Here is a 19,964-nt window from a genome sequence, read left to right on the forward strand (position 1 = left end):
CCTAGGAATATTATAGCCAGGTTCTGGAGTTCCCAGATCAAGGAGAAAATATTACAAGCAGCCAAGAAGAAACAGTTTGAATATTGTGGAAACACAATCAGGATAACCCAGGATCTGACAGCTTCTACACTGAGGGATTGAAGGGCTTGGAATATGATATTCAGGAGGTCAAAGGAGCTGGGATTAAAACCAAGAATCATCTACCCAGCAAAACTGAGTATCATGTTTCAGGGGAAAATATGGTCATTCAATGAAATAGAAGACTTTCAAGCATTTTTTTTTAAGCAATTGGGGTTAAGTAACTTGCTCAAGGTTACACGGTCAGTTATTTCTGGTTGTGGTGCTAAGTATCTGAACCTGGATTTGATCCCCCTGGTCATCCCAACACAGGGGGCCGGTGCTCTTACTTGCTGAGCCACCTGGCCACCCCTCTTTCAAGCATTATTGATGAAAAAACCAGAGTTGAAATGAAAATTTGACATTCAGATACAAGAAGCAAGAGAAGCATGAGAAGGTAAATAGGGAAAAGAAATCATAAAGAACTTATCAAAGTTGAACTATTTACATTCTTACATGGAAAAACAAAAATTTCAACTTATGAAACTTTTCTCAGCATGAGAATAGTTGAAGGGAATATAAATGTATATTATATATATATGTGTATACTTACATATATATGTCTATATAGCAGGGTATATGGGTATATGAATTCACATGTGAGTGTGTGTATATCTGTGTACAGGTATACATAGACAGAGGACACAGGACCATTTGAATAGGAAGGGATGATACTTAAAAAGTGAAATTGAGAAGTGAGAGAGGAATATAATGAGAGGAGATGGGGAGAGACAGAATGGAGTAAATTATTTCATATAGAAGAGGCAAGGGAAAACTGTTACAATGGAGGGGAAGAACAGGAAGGCAAAAGGGAATGGGTCAACCTTACTCTCATTGAATTTGGCTTAGGGAAGGAATGGCATTAAAACACTAAATTGGGTATCTTGTCCTACAGGAGAGTAGGGGGGAAGGGGATGAAAGGGGAGATGATGGAGAGGAGAGCAGTTTGGGGGGAAGAGAAGTTAGAAGCACACACGTTTGAAAAGGACAGGGTGAAAGTAGAGAATAGAACAAGTTGGGGGTGGGATAGGATGGAGGGAAATATAGTCAGTCTTTCACAATATATCCACTATGGAAGTGTTTTATGTAGCCACATGTGTACAACCTATATTGAATTGCCTATCTTTCCAGTAGGGGTGGGTGATGAGGGAGGAAGCGAAAGAATCTGGAATTCAAAGTTTTAAAATAAAATGTTTTTAAAAAGTTAAAATTAAAAAAAATCTCAAAAAAATTAAATTAAAAAAAAATTCAAATCCTCTCATTGTGCAGAGGAGGAAAACAAGTTTCAATATTAAGTGCTGCCCAAGTAGCAGAGTCTGGACTGGAATCTGGGTTCTCTTATTTCAAATCCAGACTGCCCTTCAGGGCCAAAAATGTTTTCATCTTGTCTTTAGATCCCCAAGACTCAACAATGCCTTTCCCCATAGTGGATGCTTAATAAATCTTTGTTAAATTGAAAAAAAAGGCATATTGAGATTCTGATTGCCTCAACTCTCACCAGGGCAAGTTGGGTAACTAACACCAGCCTGAGTGGGCCCAGGAGCCCTGGGCCCTGTTGCAGCTCTGAAAGAAGCCAAGGCAAAAGGTTTGGCAATGAGAGGGTAGAGAGTTATTTGCCACATGGTGGCAGCAATTCTCCGCTTCAGTCCAATATAACCTAAAAGCAAGGAGAATTAGGTTAGAGTGGAGCCAGGGATTTATTTCCTTACCATTTACTTGTCTTTCTCAGATATAGATCTTAGTATATTAGAGCTGGAAGAGGTCTTTGAGGTCATGTGGTCCAACTCCTTTACTTTAGAAAAAAGTAATTAAGGACCAGGAGGACAAGGTACTTGCCCAAGGCCACACAGCCAGTAAGTAATGGAGCTGGGATTTGAACTCAGTTATGCCTATTCAAAATCCATGGTCGTTCTGTCCTCACGTCACCCCAAACAGGTTATTCAGGAGATTCAGTCGTAGATTAACAGGACTAAGAACAAGAATGAACAATACAGATGTCAAACAAGCAGCTGCCAGTCACAACTCTCCCAATTAAAATGTAATTTGTTCACTTTTTGTCCAACTCTTTGTGACCCCATTTGGGGTTTTCTTGGCAAAGATATTGGAGTGGTTTGCCATTTCCTTCTCCAGTTCATTTTACAGATGAGGAAACCGAGGCAAACAGAATTAAGTGACTTACTCAAGGTCACATAGCTATTAGATGTCTGAGGCAGGATTTAAATTCATGAAGATGAGTCTTCCTGATTCCTAGCTCAGTGCTCTATACACTGTACCACCTAGCTGTCCCTAAAATATAATCGGGAAATACTTAACAAAATAAATAAAATACTATAAAACATAGCTAATATCACATTTTAAAACTAAGTCAATAGGCAGCCTGCAGGAATATTTATGGACATATTAGTGGTCTCCATTTCTGTGTAGGTTTGACCACTCATCTATGCCAACCCCTTCATTTTAGAAACGAAGAGACTGAGGCTCACAGATATAAACTGGCTGCCTTCTTAGAGATTATTGCTAGTGATGAAATGATATAAATACAGAAATAATTATAATATGAAAAGTGGCTCTGAGGCTAGACCTATTGACAAAGAAAAGACTCAACTCTTCTTTATGATGTTGTGTGGAATAGGGCATGAAGAAATGATCTTAAAGTCACGAGGATGTGGGGTTCAAGTCCTGCCTCTCACACAAACTCTGACTCTACTGGGTAAGTCACTTCACCCCTCAGCGCTCTAGGCAACTCTCTAAGGCCATCAGTTGCTGAGGTCTTGACTCTCATTGGCAGAGAGAGTCCCCTTAACCAGTAGTTCCCTCTGTAAGTAAAGTTACAGGTCCAGTCTCTATCCCGCTTTCACTGTGTTACATAAGACTGTAAATATGGTCCCACTTCATTTATTTTGGGAAAGTGAAATAACTAACAGTGGCCATTTGCTTGGTTTCCTATGTTATTTATGCTTGTATAGTCAAGTTTTGTGGCTTGTAGGGCTGATTATACAGAAAAGGCTTTTGTAAATTCTCAAGTGCCATGTAACTATGAGCTAATGAGTGATTTAAGCCAAGTAGGTAGTCACTGATGTGGTTAGATTTTAATGGTGCCAAGAAAGTCTCTTTCTCCCTGATGCCTAAAATTCTAGGCTTAAATTACAAGTCTTTGTGAGCACTAATACATAAGCTTAAGGTCATCCTAATGTATAATTGGTTCATATCAGAGTTCTCCCTTAAAGCAGTTTTGATAGGAGAGCCAGAGATAGCACAAGGGCACTGGGCACCAGAAGCAGGAAGGCATAACAGATGCCATAGAGGGATAATAAAGGTGAAGAAAGAGGGAAGCAGGAGGACCAAAGACCAACTTCACCTCCTTCCCCATTTTGCAAAATGTTGGTCCTGCTGTCAGGAAACAGGATATAGCAAATGTGCAACTGATAGAACATTTAAACACTCCCCAAGAATCAGCCTGAAAGTGTTGACTTCCTGGCTGGTTGCTCAGAGAAAAATCGAGTAGACCGAGCTTGACTGCACAAGCAAATGCCCCAATATGATTGCAACTTAAGGTGGGTAAGTATTAGGCACCTCTGTTCTGTCAAAAGTGGATGTGTTAACTATATGCCTGATAAAAGGGGGGGAAATTAAAATAAACTCAAACAAAAACTACCCCATGAGTGGATCTTGAGTCAGGAAGATCTGAGTTCAAATACAGCCCCAGACATTTACTAGCAATGTGACCCTGAGCAACTCACCTCTGTTTGCCTCAGTTTCCTCGAATGTAAAAAAAGGATAATAATTAGCACTTACCTTGAAGGATCATTGTGAAAGCACTTAGCACAATGCCTGGCACATAGTAGGTGTTATATAAATGTGTATTTCTTTCCCTCCATCCATGAGACAGTATAGGGAAAAACACATTGAACTGCACATAAAAAAGTCGCTATTTGGATTCAGAGTGCTATGGCATTGTGTAATGAATCTATAATGTACATAAATGTGTTATTTGAATAATAATTACTAGGATTTATATAGCACTTTAAGGTTTGAAAGGCATTTTACAAATATTATATCATGTGAGCCTCCCAACAAACCTGGAATGCCAATGTATTATTATTATTATTATTATCATGGCCATTTTACAGATAAGGAAATTGAGGCAGACAGAGGTTAAAAAACGTTCTCAGGGTTAGACAACTGGCATGTTGTGGGTGGATTGAACTGAGGTCTTCCTGACTCTATGGATTTAATTATAATCTCTATGCTAATGATTTTCAGGTCCTCTTATCCAACCCTACCCTCTCTGCTGACCTCTGGTCTCACATCTACGGCTGCCTATTAAACATCTCAAAATGGAAATCTTATTAACATCTTAAACTCAGCAAATATTTTTGCAGCTGAAGTCATACTGGTACTCATTCAGAACTCATTATCTTTCCCCAAAACCCCTTCCCCCCAAAAACTACCTTATTATTGTCAAGGGCACTACTATCCTTCCAGTCCTCTGGGCTCCCAATCTAGATGTCAGCCTCTGCTCCTCACTGTCTCTCACCCCACTCCCCTAACCATATTCAATCTGTCACCAAAGCCTTTCAATTTCACCTTTGCCACATTTCTTTAATACATTCCCTTTTCTTTTCTGATTCTGCCACCTTCCTGGTATAGGCAAGAGTGACCTATCCTATCCATGAAACCCCTGACTCAATAAACTCCAATGGATTCTTATCAATTCTAGGATCAAATACAAAAACATCTGTTTGGAGTTCAAAGACCTTCATAACCTGTTTCCCACTTCCAGTCTTCTTACATCTAACATCTGCCTCCTATACTCTGCAATCCAGTGGACCTGGCCTCCTTGCCATTCCTCCAACAAAACACTCCAACAACTCCCGACTCTGGCATTTTCACCGACTTGTCTCTCAAGCCTGGAATGCTCTCCCTCTTCAGCTCCATCTTCTGGCTTCCCTGACTTCCTTCAAGTTCCAGCTAAAATCCCACCTTTGTCAAAAATCCTTTACCAATCCCTCTGAACTCTAGTGCCTTCTCTCTATTTCCTATTTATCTTGCTTTTAGTCTCTACATAGTTATTTGTATGTTGTCTTCTGCTTTAGATCACAAGTTCCTGGAGAGCAGGGACTGTGTTTTGCCTTGCTTTGTATCCCCAATGATTATCAAAGTTCCTGGCACATAGTAAATTAGTTCATTTGAGCACTAAAAAATGTTTACTAACTCACTCTAGGTTCAGCATTCTGTCCACTACACCACCTGGCTGCCACACTAATCTAGGCCAAGTTCTAGCTCTTAAGGTTGGTTAAAAATTTCCCAGAAAACATTACAAAGGATCTGAAGTGGTATCTCAAACAAATTAGGTAATTGCAGCATATGTATGTGTATTCATTCATGCAGTAAATATTTATTGAATTTCTACCATGGAGAAGATGCATGGTAGGTAGGCACTCTGGAAGGATATAGGGACTGATTTTATATAAAGTAGACCAGACCATTGCTTATAGGCTATAATTTGAAAAATACTACTCAAAGGTTTCTGTAACCAAAACTATCTGGGGTGTGGTACAGTAGAAAGAATACTGGATTTGGGATTCTTTGTGACAATAGGTAAACAATCAATTAACCAATGAGACAACCATTGCCCTCAAAGAGTTTATATTCTAATGAAAGAAATTACAGAAAAGAGGATTGTTGACTTGGGAAGGGAGTTTTGGTCTAGGGAACCTTTCTAGCAACTGTGATAAAGTTAATTTGAATATTGTTTGCAGAGTAAGGACAAGAGGTGGGTCTTGAGTTGGACAGCAAGGCAGTGGGCAACATTTCAATACAAGGTAGGCCCACAAATCCTGGTGGATGACCAGATAGGATGAGGAGCATGGCCCAGATGAGCTACATATAGTAGTTTAGGTGAGTTTTCAGTTAGTTGCCCATCCACTAATTAGCTTAGCACAGCCCCTGGAGAAATGGGGTCCCGAGATTGAGTGAATTAACTTACCTGGGGTGAGAAACCATGATTCAGCTAACCTCGCTTGATCTCAATTTCTTCATCTGCAAAATGAGGGAGTTTAACTAAATGACCTTTGCCAATTATAAAGCTATGATCTTATGACCCTCCTTACCTTCATAGGACTTGAAATTCTACTTTTAGAGATTTATTCTTTTGGTCCCTTTTAATCTTTTCACTTGCCACTATCCATTCTTGATTCCATCATTGAAAAAATTCTCTTTTCATTTCCCCCAATGCACAGTTCCTGTCTTCATGGTCTGGTGGTTAGGCACAAAATCTTTTCATGTACAATGAGGTGGGCAGAACCCAAGGCATCTACATTACAGGTAGGATGTACACAAGCACAGCCTGCCTGTCCGAGCATCTTATATATGCAGGACGAAGCCTATACTCTTTGTAGAGTTATTTTCTGCTCCTATGTAGCTTTCTCTTGCAGGCTAATTTTGCTGAGATGAACATCTGAGTGACAAAACCTGTAGAAAAATCCAGGAAGCAAAAAATAGGACAATCTCTTTTCTCTGTTGAAAGCCTCTTCCCCCCTTCCCCTCCCCGCCCTTCCTTATGATAAATCACAGAATAAAATTACAAAATTGAGAGTGTAACAAAGTGGAGTTGCTTCACCGCTTCTGAAGAAACCATCATCTTGGACATTGCTATATCAGTTCTACAAAGAGAATGTTAAGGAGGGACAAAGGAAGATGAGTGCCAGGTGAGCAAGCAAAGAAGGTCCTTGCCCAGAGAGCCTGACTTCCCTGGTGTGGAAAGGAGAGCTGCTGGGACAAAGGAATGGGACTCACACCAAATATGAAGAAGCTCCTTCTATCTCTCCTGTTACTTCACACACAGCTTTCAAGGGCTTTTCCTGTATCTCCCAAAAGCCTTGAGGAGAAAAAAATGGCAATCGTGCAGGTAAAAACAGGCTGTGAATGACCGGTGGTGGCTGATTATTTGTTTTCAGGCAGTTAAGGGGATGTTACTTCCCTTCTCAATTGCAATGTCCTAAAATTTAGGGATGCGACTGTTCTCTGTCATTTGGTTTAGCTCGACTTGAAGATTCAGTGATTTAGAAGATTTAAAGATGGTAAACATCATTTCTTCACACCCCTCCACCCCCAGAGGGTAGTGAATTAGCTATGTCTTTAGTATTTATAAAAATGCTGTTACTCAAGTACTACTTACTGTGAAGCTTTTACAATGAAATTTTTTTTATTGATCATGTGAAAATCCTTTTATGTAAATTAGGATTTCCTGTCTCCTCCCATAATCTACACCCACATATTCACAAGAAGGTAGTATGGTATGCTGGAAGCCAGGGGGCCTGCATTTGAGTCATGGCTCCCTTATTTCTTGACTCTGTGATCTTGGGAAAGTCATTGGATAGCTGTGAGCCTCAGTTTTCTCCTCTGTAAAATGGATCACTTGCACTACCTCTTTTACAAAGTTGTTATAAAGAGCTTCATAGTGCTATGTTATTATTGTTAACTGGTTTTCCATTCATAGAATTCATTTGCAGCCAGGGACAGAAGGAAACCTAGAACTAGGAAAATAGAACAAGGAAAAATCAATTCAGTAGATCCTGACAGTGGCATCAGAGGGCCTATTTACCAGATTTAGGGGCTATTTATGGATCTTAGGAGTCAAGGGAAAAGTAGATCTAAGGTATTTTTTACATTGTTTCACAGAATGAAAGCTCAACATCATAACAGAAAATAAATTAATGAAACTGCTACAAGCACTCAACATGTTTGGGGATATTATTGTTTCTATTTAATTTTCCTAAGATAACTTTCTATAAACAAAATTGCAGAGAGCCGTAACTAGCTGAAAGGGTAGAGGAAATTTAGCGAATGTGGAAGCAGGAGGATAGACTCCTAGAGAGGAGCAGGAACACTGTGGCACAATCATAAGAGACCAGACAGACAGTCTTATGATGGTGCGTGGAAGGCTACCAAGGTCTTTTCTCAGGACCAGCTCCAACAAATGTCTGTGTTAAGACTGGAAGGTAAAATCCAAGACAGCAGTTAGTATGGGGAAAAGTATGGAAATATGATCTCCCAGTGGAGAAGTATGCCCTTGTTCATACCATCACCTTAGTAAAAATTGCATTTATCCTATTCTGGTTATGGTTCTGATCACACACACATTTGATGAAGTATTTTTGTTATCAATTGTTAATTATCCATCAGATGCCCACAATGTGCCCTTCTAAGAAATGTTCTTAATATCCATAGAATAAGTGTATAGATTTCCAAGATGACTACTTTGAAAATGACAACACTTACTCAGATGTGTAAGCTTGGGTCTGTTTGTTAAAACTTTGGTCACATGATTTTATGGTCAAAGCCTATATATGGGTCATGTTAGTCCTCAATGGATTTATACTCCAAGAAGCATATATTTTTGCTCAAGTTCTATAGAAAGAGAGGTATTCTCCATAGCTTTCCTCATCTTTCCAGAGAGCACAGTTGCCATGAAAGTGGAGGTCATGTTGGGTTTCTACACCTGGAACAAGAATAATTCAGAAAACATAATTGCACAGAGAGATTTCATACAAGATTTCTAACATTTGTCTTTGACCAGAGATATCTAGAAAACTTTTATGATATGCCAAAAAGTGGAGATAAGATAAAACGGGAGAAGAATAGCGTTCAATTGGTTAAGAAACTTAAAGAAATGCAGAAATTTTTTGGATTGGAGGAGACTGGACAACCAGATGAGGAAACTATGGAAGTAATGGAAATGCCCAGATGTGGGGTTCCTGATGCACTTGGATATAAGCTGACTGAAGGAAACCCAAAGTGGAAACACAATGAAATTACATACAGGTAAAGTTTCCTGTATTCAAGGATGACAGTATATGAGCAGTGAATGACAAGTTATACAGGTTTTCTTCTCCCCAAAACCTATTTAATTAATCAATTCTCCAGTGAATTGAGTGGTACCTTGATGGCATGAAGGTATCTCTCCATGCGTCCAAATTGTTCACCAACAAGGAAAGATTTAGTCCCTACTGGGGAGACTCTAGTTCAAATTTATTCAATTCACTAAAAATTCACCACATCTGGTGAACTGATGTTTGAACGGGGAAATCAGTTATATTATCATTTCCTCTTTCCCTATCTTTCATGTTATCAGTTAAACAGCACCTTCACACTTTTGGTCCAGCACCTAATTCTACATTACTCTCTCAGTATCTCATAAGCTAACATTCTCCCAAAGAGTAGTGGAAAATATAGTATACCACTTATTCCAAAAACAGGAAGGAGAAATCATATGCAACATTAACCACCTGACTTCACTTTCACCAAAAATTCAGCATTTTTTGAGTGCTTATATTCAATGCACTATACCAGACATCAGGGATACGAGGATGAACCCTGGCATTATAGTATGGTGCACTACAATGGACACAAGACCTGAGTTCCAATCCCATCTCTGCTACTTCTTACCTGTGTGATCGTGGACAAGTCACTTAACTAGGTCGTAGTTTTCTTGTATGTAAAATGAAAGGTTCAACTAGATGATTTCTAAGGTCTAATTCGGCTTTTTGTTGTTCAATTGTTTCAGTCGTATTCAACTCTTTGTGACACTCTTTGGGGTTTTCTTGGCAAGAACCCTGGAGTGGTTTGGCATTTCCTTCTCCAGCTCATTTTACAGATAAAGAGACTGAGGTAAACAGCATTAAATGACTTGCCCAGGGTCACACAGCTAGTAAGTGTCTGAGGATAGACTTGAATTCAGGAAGATGAGTCTTCTGAATCCAGACCTGGCACTCTATCCACTGTGCCACCTACCTGCCCTCTATTTCAGCTATAGATCTCTGATTCTATGACCCTACCCACGAGCAATTTTTATCTAGAAAAGGATAAAATAAGTACCCAGCTAACTCTAAAAGAAATCACAAAGTGATTAATACATAATATGATGAGTTTAATGTTGATAAGTCTCTCACCCATCCCTTTCATTTAAAAGCATTATAAACTACACACCAGATATATCAAAAGCGGATGTGGATTCGGCAATTGAGAAAGCCATTCAGATCTGGAGTGGTGCAGCACCTCTGAAGTTTACCAGGATCTATAATGGTGAAGCTGACATAAAGATCTCTTTTGTCCGAGGAGGTAATCGCAAGCTTGTAGTGTTAAATACTGCCTTTTTGTCCAGTCTGAGAACATGAAAGGCTCAGCACTGATTTTGTTTGGATCACAGATCATGGTGACAACTCACCCTTTGATGGTAAGGATGGAATCCTTGCACATGCATTTCAACCAGGTCAGGGAATTGGAGGAGATGCTCATTTTGATGAAGATGAAACTTGGACCGTGAGCTCCAGGAGTAAGTTACAAACAATAGTTTTTGAATTGATACTTTTGAGAGTGTTTTACCCCCCACAACAGTTCTTTTAACATCTCTTCTCTGGAAAATCAAGGTAGAGCAAGGCTCTGGAGTCAGGGGATCGAGGTTCAAATCTTAACTTTAACACTTAGATAAACTTTAACACTTAATTAATGTGACCTTCAACAAGTCACTTAATTACTTTTTTTTTAAAGCAATCGGGGTTAAGTAACTTGCTCAAGGTTACATGGCCAGTTATTTTTGTGTGGATGGACTAAAAAAAGTGTATATCTGTGTTAGACCCCAGAGATACAAAGATAAAAAGCAAAGTAGCCCCTTGCCCTCAAATAGCTCATATTCTATGGGCATTATACCCAAATAAGTAAACCCAAAGGATGGGAGGCAACAGTATAGTGGAAAGAACACTGACTTTTCAATCAGAAGACTTGGGTTCAAATCCTGATTCTGATTATTATAACCTGTGTGACCATGGGGAGGTCACAATCCCCAGGACTACAGTTTTCTTATCTGTAAAATGAGGGGATAGAACTAGGTGCCATTGAGGTCCCTCTAGTTCTAGACCTATGATTGATGGTAAAGAATTTCAGGAAGGAGTGCAACCTTTCAGAGCTCAGGAAGGGCTTTGAATAGGAGGCGGCACCTCAGCCATGCTTTGAAGGAATCTTGGGAGACAGAAACAAAAATGAAGAGAGTTAATTTTAGAATTGGGAGGTAACCTGTGGAAAGCTGTGGAAGATGGAAATAAATGTCACACACAAGGACCAATGATGCCAAATTTGACCAGATGGTGAGTGTATGAAAGTGAGTCATATAAAATTAGCCTGGAAAATTAAATTGATAGTTAATTGTTAAATTCCAAGCCAAGAATTTTATATTTTAGTCCAGCAGCAACAGAGAGCCATTAAATATTTTTGAATAGGGATAAAGGCATGGTCTGCCCTGTGTTTTAGGAATATTGATTTGGTAACTGTGTGGTGAATGGGTTGGAGGGTTGAGAAATATCATAAATGCTGCAGAAGTGCAGAGGGATGGAGCAACTATTATAAGCTGGTGAGGATGTGGGTGGGGAGAGAGATATGAAGATATCATAGAGAGTATTTGAGATGGGCTTTGGAAGAAGGATAAGATTTAAGATATAGTAATATATCTTTAAGATATATAATAACAGAGTATTCCAAATAGTCTTTACAGGTAGAGTGTGGGAAAACACAAAGGCATTTTCTGAGGAAAACCAGTAGACTATTTTATCTGTAGTAGAAAGTTTGTATAATAATAAGAGCTTACATTTAGTGAGTTGGTCAATAAACAATTTAGTCCCTACTGTGTGCCGGGCACTGTGCTAAGCCCTAGGGACACAAAGAAAAGTGAAAGACAGAAGGACATCGCGAGTTAATGGGGGAGACAACACGCAAAGAGCTATCTCTCAACGAGCTATACACCGCGTCAATTGCAGGGAATCCACAGAAAGAAGGCAGTAGAATGAGGAAGAACGGCGAAAGGCTTCCCATAGAAGCTGGGATTTTAATTGGGACTTCAAGGAAGCCAGGAGACGGAGATGAGGAGGAAGAAAGTTACAGGCATGGGAGACAGTCGGCAAAAATACCCCAAGCTAGGGAATACCTTGTTGGAGAAACAAGGTTTTGAGATTTTCAAAGAACTTTACATAGGAAGCTGAAAAGAAACAAATATAAAACAATGCGAGGCAGTATAAGACTAAATGCCAAAATTAATGTCTCCTTTGACCCTCTGTGCCTACCCTGGATACCCATTCTCATTCATATTTGAAGTTGGCTATGACTATACCAATAAGGGTTAAGGATGTGGAAGACCAAAGAGTAGAGAAAGAACCAAAAATAAAGAATAAGAAGGCTGAGTGAAGTGTAATGGAAAGAACATTGCAACAGGAGTCAAGAGACTTGATTTCAATTCCTAGATCTGCTTCTAACTACCTTGTGACCCTGGACAAATGACATCATGTTTCTGTTGCTTCATTTTTGTCATGTTAAATGGAGGAGTTAGTTTTCAAAATATTCCATTCCAGCTTATTCTCAAATTGTATAAAGAGTGCCTGGATACATCTACTTCTCACTACTTCATTCTATGTGTGAAGAAGGTCTTAAATATAGGGTGGGAAGAGAGGTCTTCAGTCATTTCTGATAGGGGCATGTCAACACCTATAATCATAATTCCTAGAGTTTTGGCTATAGGGAAAAGTTATGATTACCCTCTTGTTTCAGATTACAACTTATTCATTGTCGCTGCTCATGAATTTGGCCATTCGTTGGGTCTTTCTCATTCCACTGATCCTGGTGCCTTGATGTTCCCTGCTTATTCCTTCTCTGAACCCAGCACTTATGTACTGCCTCAGGATGACATTAATGGCATTCAGTTTATCTATGGTAAGCAGAATTCTCCTCTGTGAATAGCTGTTCTTAGTGACTGGTTCATAGATTCAGTTACAAGTTGAGCCCCATGACCATTTTCGTGCCTGGACAACTCCATGAATGGGCCTACATAGGCTCTGAAGAACTTACCTTTTATCCTCTTGAAGATTCTCTCCACAAGTCTGCCTCCTTTAGCATTTGTAAGCTGCTGATACCAAGGAGCTTGTTTGTTTTAATTTTAAAATGGCTCAACTCTTCTAGCAATTAGTATAAAAGCTGCTGTTCAGGCAGGAGGAGAATATCACTAACTGTAGGTATAATATCCTCACTCCTTCAAAAGGATGCCGTGTATTGGATCTGTGTGATGGCCTGAGGACTGGCTACATCTGAAACCTTAGATAAGTTTATGATAGTGAATTGGATTGAGGTGAAGACATTCTTCCCACTAGGACTGGACTCTCCAGGAGGTCTTTCCCTAGTCTCCCCAACACCTACCTATGTTGCTAGAGCCTCCCCTCTTGGATTACTTCAAGAAGCATCACAATAGTCTTGTAACCTTTCACTTTTTAAAATCTTGCCTCTTTAAATATTGTCTTTAAGGTCAGTCAGATAATTCTATCAAACCTACTGGACCCACTACACCAGGAACCTGTGACCCACAGTTGACATTTGATGCAATTACCAATCTCCGTGGAGAAATCATAATCTTTAAAGACAAGTATAAAACTAAATCAATACTTCCATTGTTTTTTTCTTTTGTAGATGAATCCCAACACACTTTAAAAATAAGTGATTGGGCTTAACTCATAACCTAACGCTCTGCTTTTCCTTTCTATTCTGTGTATTTTTGTGGGTTGTTCAGTTGGTTGGTTATGGTTTTCACTGGAAATAATGGCTGTGTCTTTAGTGATTTAAACCTCTAGAGGAGGGGTTGGCAAAATACAAAATTTAGCCATGGGCTAAATGTAACTCACTGACTGTTTTTGTATGACCCCCAAACTAAGAATTATGATAAATTTTAAAATGTAAAAACCATTCTTAGCTCACAGGCTATATAAAAACAAGCAAAGGGTCATATAGGCCTATAGGCCATAGTTTGGCAACTTTTGTTCTATGGGAAAAGAGAACCAGTATAAATATTTTTGTGGAATAGCTTAAGATGCAAGAAGGATTTGGGATAAGATTTCTTAAATCAGTTTCATTCTATGATTTTGATAAATCAGTCCTTTATGAGACAGAACCAAAATCTACTTCATTACATCCATCTTGGTTCACTTATTGTTTGTTTGGTTTTTTTTGCTTTTTTGGAGGACAATTGGGGTTAAGTGACTTGCCCAAGGTCACATGGCTAGTAAGTGTATCAAGTGTCTGAGGCCAAATTTGAACTCAGGTACTCCTGACTCCAGGGCCCGTGCTCTATTCACTGTGCCACCTAGCTGTCCCTTGGTTCACTTATTGAAAGATATAATTACTGCCACCCTTAATTTTATTTTCTTTTTTTAAAAAATTCTCATCAGGTATTTTTGGCGAAGGCACAACCGTCTACTAAGGCCTGAACTCCATAAGATTTCCTTATTCTGGCCATCATTACCATCTGGGATACAAGCTGCTTATGAGAATGCTGAAAGGGATTTAGTTTTTCTATTTAAAGGTAACTGCAGCTGGATTTCTCTTCTTACCCTACTCCTGCCCAGAGAGAGGCATGAACTAGTTTCAGTTACCAAACTAAGTTGTAATTTAACAAATTAAGTCTGTACTGTATCAAATAGATAGGAAAGGCAACAAAATCTACAGGAATTTACATGAGGAAACCAGTTCTTTTTCTAGGGCTGGAAGGAAGACAATGACTTTGAAATGAAAAGAGCAGAGAGGAAGGCATCCCCAATAGGGAAAACGATGTGAGCAGAGGGGCTATTATGGGAATGGTTTTTGCATGTGACAAGAATTTTGTTTGCTCAGTAGGTCAATTTGGTTGGAGCAGAGAGGATTAATGGGAAATTATTTTGAAGAGGTAAGTAGGGGCCAAATCACTGAGGGCCAAGCTAAGGAGTTTGGCTTTTATTGTGCAAGTAGTGAGAGGTACCATTAACTATGACTTATCAGTATGGGTATACCTTTGATTATTTTAAAAAAACACACATTTGCTCTAATTTCATTTTTATAAGGATTTGAAATGAGACAAATTGTGATAGAAACAGTTTAGAGAAATTGAGGAGTTTTACATAACAGCTTCCCATCACTATTTATAGGTAACCAGTACTGGATTCTATCTGGCTACGAAATCAGGCCTGGCTTCCCCAAAGATATCTCCAACTTTGGCTTCCCGAGAACTGTGCAAGCCATAGATGCAGCTGTTTCAGACAGTTACTATGGAAAAACATACTTCTTTGTAAAGAACCAATACTGGAGGTAAGGGTACATGTTTCCATATCCAGAAGTTGAAATCTATTTTTGAGTTGAGAGGAAGTCATCCTTGCTCTTTTTGACAACATGAAAAAATTCAGAAGAAAATAGGTAATTCCATTTTCCAGCGATTTTCAAGGAGCTGAATGTCTGTTGCTACAGAGTACTTAGGTGTTTGACAAAATAGTCCAGTTTTCTGAAACAGAGTAAGGGGTTTGTTCAGGGTTCCATAGCTATTTGCAGATCTTTTGAGACAAATGGTATCTTCAATAACAATGTTCTCTTGGTGCTGTAATATATAGATGAAAGTCATGGGATATATATATATATATATATATATATATGTATAAACATACACATACATATATAAAGATTGAAAATGGGGGCAGCTAGGTGGCACAGTGAATAGGGCACCAGCCTTGGAGTCAGGAGGACCTGGATTCAAGTCTGGTCTCAGACACTTAACACACACATGCAACAAAAAAATTTCGCCATGTGACCTTGGACAAGCCACTTAGCCCCAATTGCCCTCCAAAAAGTAAAAAAAAAAAATTTTTTTAATGAAAAATAATACAAAAGGGAAACGTGATGAGGAAGTATGATGATTGTGGAGTCAAAGGATTTGGGTTGAAGTTACAAATCTACCACTCACTGGTCATGTGACTTTATGTCTATGGACCTCATTTTCTTTATGATGATGACTTGTATGCAAAAAGCGGTGCAAAATATATTACTGGTGATATGGATTACTACAGAGGAAAGGAGGAAATAATATGGAAGATCTCTGACCTGTACTCATGGAGGGAGTAACAATGAATTGATTGCTCCACCAAAATAATAAAGTGCCATATCACTTGGGTGTCCTGACTGTTGGGTCAATGCCCTTTCCATGATTTATACATTGTCCTTGCAAAGCTAGGGTCTACAAACATTCTTTTTTTTTTTAATAAATTTCTCATTCAAATTATGGAATGGTAGCTTCTATATAAGAAGAAAACACATCAGGTTGGACTGAAACATTGTAAAACAATGGAAAGGAAGAGTAATGCAATGCAAGTTTCATTTTTCAGGAATTCAACTCTAGTCTTCTGAAGCAAATATTTTGCAGATGGCCCAAGACTGTGACTCTCAACATTAATGTGGTATCAGACACAAACACACATGTTCTCATGCAATGTTTTGTGCAGTTATACTGATGACCTTGTAGACCATAAGATCGCTTACTTTAGAAATAACACAGATGCTGAGAGGCTAGGGTTCTAGTGCTGATTCTACCGCTGACAACTTCACCTTGGACAAGTTACTTAGCCATGCTGTGGTTCAGTTTTCTCATCTATAAAATGGGTATAAACATCTTGCCCCACTTATCTTCCAGGATACTTGTGAGAATCAAATTAGAAAATGTGCTTTGAAAAATAAAAAGTATACTTCAAGTGTGGGTTACTTATTATTATAAGCCTAAATCTATTTTTATCAGATTTGATCATCAAAGACATGCCATGGATCCTGGTTATCCTAAATATATAGCAGATAAATTTCATGGGTTGCCAAGCAATGTGGATGCGGTTTTCCAGAAAGATAGTAAGTAGAAATACCTATTTTGTAAGAACATTTTAAAAACTACATTTATAGAAATAGCATTGAGAGGCCCTTTGAAGAGAGGTATGAACCAAAAACCCTCAGGGGCAGCGCAGATAGTATAATAGAGAGCCAGTGTATAATAGAGAGCCAGTCATGGAGTCTGGCAACCCTGGGCTCAAGTCTTGCCTCTGACACATACTAGTTCTGTGACCAGGAGCAAGTCATATTAAGCTCTCAGAGCATCAGGCACTAAAGCTATAAGTTATGAGGAAGTTGTTAGTCTACCCTGGCAGAGTGAATTTCCACACTAGGTGCTCCCTACATCAATGAAATGATTGGTTCAGAAAAAAGCCATAACATTAAGAAAAGTCAATCTGGAAACAAGTATTGTAATTTCCTCCAAATGAAAAGTTTGAACACATCTGTTAAAGTAACTATTTGATTTCCTTTTCTCCCCTAGATTATTTCTACTTCTTTAGTGGACCAACATACTATAAATTTGATCTCCGTGCTAGAAGAATTGTTGCTGTTGGAAGAAGCAACCAGTTGTTAAATTGTAGATAGCATATGATTAAAATGTAAGGTGTCTTTTAGATGTGTCAATACATTTTTAAAAAAAATCTGTCAGTGATGATCCAGTATTTAAGACCTTTTTTTTTTTTAAAACTTTTGTCAATTATTGCTGTTGTCTTCTGCCATTTCTCCAGTTATTGTGCCTGTTAGTAAAATAAGTTCAAATTTCAATTGTGAGGAAGGAATGAGACTTAATCAATACTTTTATATCCTGACCCAATTTTAATCAAAGCACACACTCTTCAACTAACAAATGATCCTTACTGAGAATAGTCCTCCAGTGAGTTCTTTTTTTATACACATTCTTTGTCATATTGCCAATTCATTATCTGCTACTTAAGATATTTGACACTCACAAGTCCCTTTAACTTTCTTTAAATTGCTAGATAGAGAGGTTGAATAGTGCTGCACTTTGAGCATAAAAGAGCTGAAGTCAAAAAACTCCAATCTTGGCTTTGGCATTTATTAGCTATGTGATTATGAATGAATAAGCAATTTATCCTTTCTGAACTTTAAGCAGCTCTCTAGGACCACAAGCTATAACTGACCTGAAATCTGCCCCAAAGGAAGGAGTTCCAACACAGAGAAAATCAGAGGTTATTGATATATTGATTTTCTGAACTTGATGCCCAAGCACTTGGTGCTCTATGTTGGTTGAGAAAGGAGGTTGGTGCAAATTATGGCCATAGCCCCTCAGGACATGGGAGATTCAGTGCCATTTTCCCCAGTGCAGTCCTCCACAATTAAGGTAATTGATTTTCATGACTTCCCTGAATCTGGCTAGAGTTGGTGAGGAAAATTGCTGAGAACGGAGAAAAAAATGCGGTCCTATGGATGGGGCCTAACCTAGTTGTGAGGGAAACTGAGGCTTTTTCTTCCTTTTGTTCTTTCCGTGTTTCTAACTGCAGCTTGCTGTGTTTCTCATATGTTAGCTGCATTCATTATTGTTGCTTTTGTAGTTTGTTCTAATAATCAATAAGTCACTCATGATGAATAAAAAGGATTTATTACATAAACACAAGTTTTGAGGTACCCAGTGTTGATGAATAAAAGTTTATAGAATTTGTTAAACTACTCTTTAATTCATGAATTTGTTATTGATTCTCTTTTTTGAAAATATTATCTAGAGTATCTAGATAGGGGTGGGGAACCTGCAGCTTCAAGGCCACATGTGGCCTCTAGGTCCTCAAGTGAGGCCCTTTGACTGAATCCAAGTGAAGTTTGGATTGTGTCAAAGGGCCATACTTGAGGACCTAGAGGGCCACATGTGGCCTTGAGGCTGCAGGTTCTCTACCCCGACTGGGATATAGAAAGAACATTTAGATCAAATGTGTGACAAATTTTTATTTTTAATTGTTGGACTATAATCATGAATCAATATACTGTTTCATATTAATGATTGAGTAGAATTTTAAACATCTCTGACCATCAGTCTGTTTTGTATATATTCCATATTTCTAAGTTTTTTTTACAATGAATAGGTCATTGATTTATTAGTTTTTTCTTTATTTCTACTCAAATAATATATGAAGCTGATTTCAGAATCAAATGTTGATCAAAATCATGACTAATTTATATTTTCTATTTGTTTTTCTTTCTTTGGAATATTATCACTATATTTATGTGGTTTTATTGGGTTAATGGTTGCTTTTCTGGTCTCTGGAATAAGGAAAAGGCCAGGAGTAAAGCTCTGGAAGCTCCTTATGGGAAATATGAATACTGCTCCAGAAAGGTCAATTTCTTCTTTTTCCCTGGTGGCAGCCCCAAGGTCTTTTTAATAAGTTACCCATAAAGTGATGGAGTATCCGGATATCCCTCAGTGAGATAGACTAAATAAAACAAACTGGAAGAGCTTACTGTTACTTTTAAACGTGGCTGCTGATGGAGTGATCAAGGTGTTCAACAACTTGAAGGTTCGCAAGTCCTCGACCCCCAGGAGGTGAAGAAGCGCAAATAGGCCGCATTGTTCTGCCTGAATGAGGATAAGAGCATGGTGCTGGAGGAGGGCAAGGAGATCCCCGTGGGGGACGTGGAGCAGAACGTGGATGGCCCCTACACCACCTTCGGCAAGATGCTGCCCGACAAGGACTGCCGCTATGCGCTCTCTGATCTCTACGAGACCAAGGAGAGCAAGGAGTACCTGGTGGTCATCTTCTGGGCCCGCGACTGTGCCCCCCTCAAGAGCAAAATGATCTATGCCAGCCCCAAGGACGCTATCGAGAAGAAACGGCCCGGAATCAAACACGAGTCACAAGCCAGCTGTTATGAGGAAGTGAAGGACCGCGGTACCCTGACCCAGAAACTGGGGCGGGGGGGGGGGGGGGGGGGGGCAATTCCGTGATTTCCCTGGAGGGAGAAGCCCTTGTGAGTCTCCCACCTCTGGCCCCCTGCTGGGCCTGCCCAAGTCCAGCAGGGGAGCAGGCTGCCCCCTTCCTGCCAGACCCGAGGGGCTGGGGGGATTGCAGGAAGGGCAGGGCAATCCCTTCACCCATTTGCCAAACCGCCCCTGACCCCTGACCTCCCCCACTTCTCCCCAGTGGCTCTGGCCT

General features: G+C 39.3%; 1 protein-coding gene and 1 pseudogene across 1 annotated transcript; both read left to right on the forward strand.

Moving 5' to 3' along the window:
* Nucleotides 1-6,806: 6,806 nt before the first annotated feature.
* Nucleotides 6,807-17,406, forward strand: LOC138155568 (neutrophil collagenase-like). The gene is made up of 10 exons (XM_069080858.1): nt 6,807-7,027; nt 8,699-8,943; nt 10,091-10,239; nt 10,328-10,453; nt 12,712-12,873; nt 13,459-13,576; nt 14,376-14,509; nt 15,108-15,267; nt 16,739-16,842; nt 17,303-17,406. The coding sequence occupies exons 1-10, from the start codon at nt 6,905-6,907 to the stop codon at nt 17,404-17,406; spliced, it is 1,425 nt and encodes a 474-aa protein (XP_068936959.1). The 5' UTR covers nt 6,807-6,904.
* Nucleotides 17,407-19,405: 1,999 nt separating this feature from the next.
* Nucleotides 19,406-19,756, forward strand: LOC138155099 (cofilin-1 pseudogene; annotated as a pseudogene).
* The last annotated feature ends 208 nt before the right edge of the window (nt 19,757-19,964 follow it).

Source organism: Petaurus breviceps, unplaced genomic scaffold (assembly GCF_028583685.1).
Source record: "Petaurus breviceps papuanus isolate PSGF00001 unplaced genomic scaffold, PetGlider_PUasm1.0 91133, whole genome shotgun sequence".
Taxonomy (NCBI): Eukaryota; Metazoa; Chordata; class Mammalia; order Diprotodontia; family Petauridae; genus Petaurus; species Petaurus breviceps.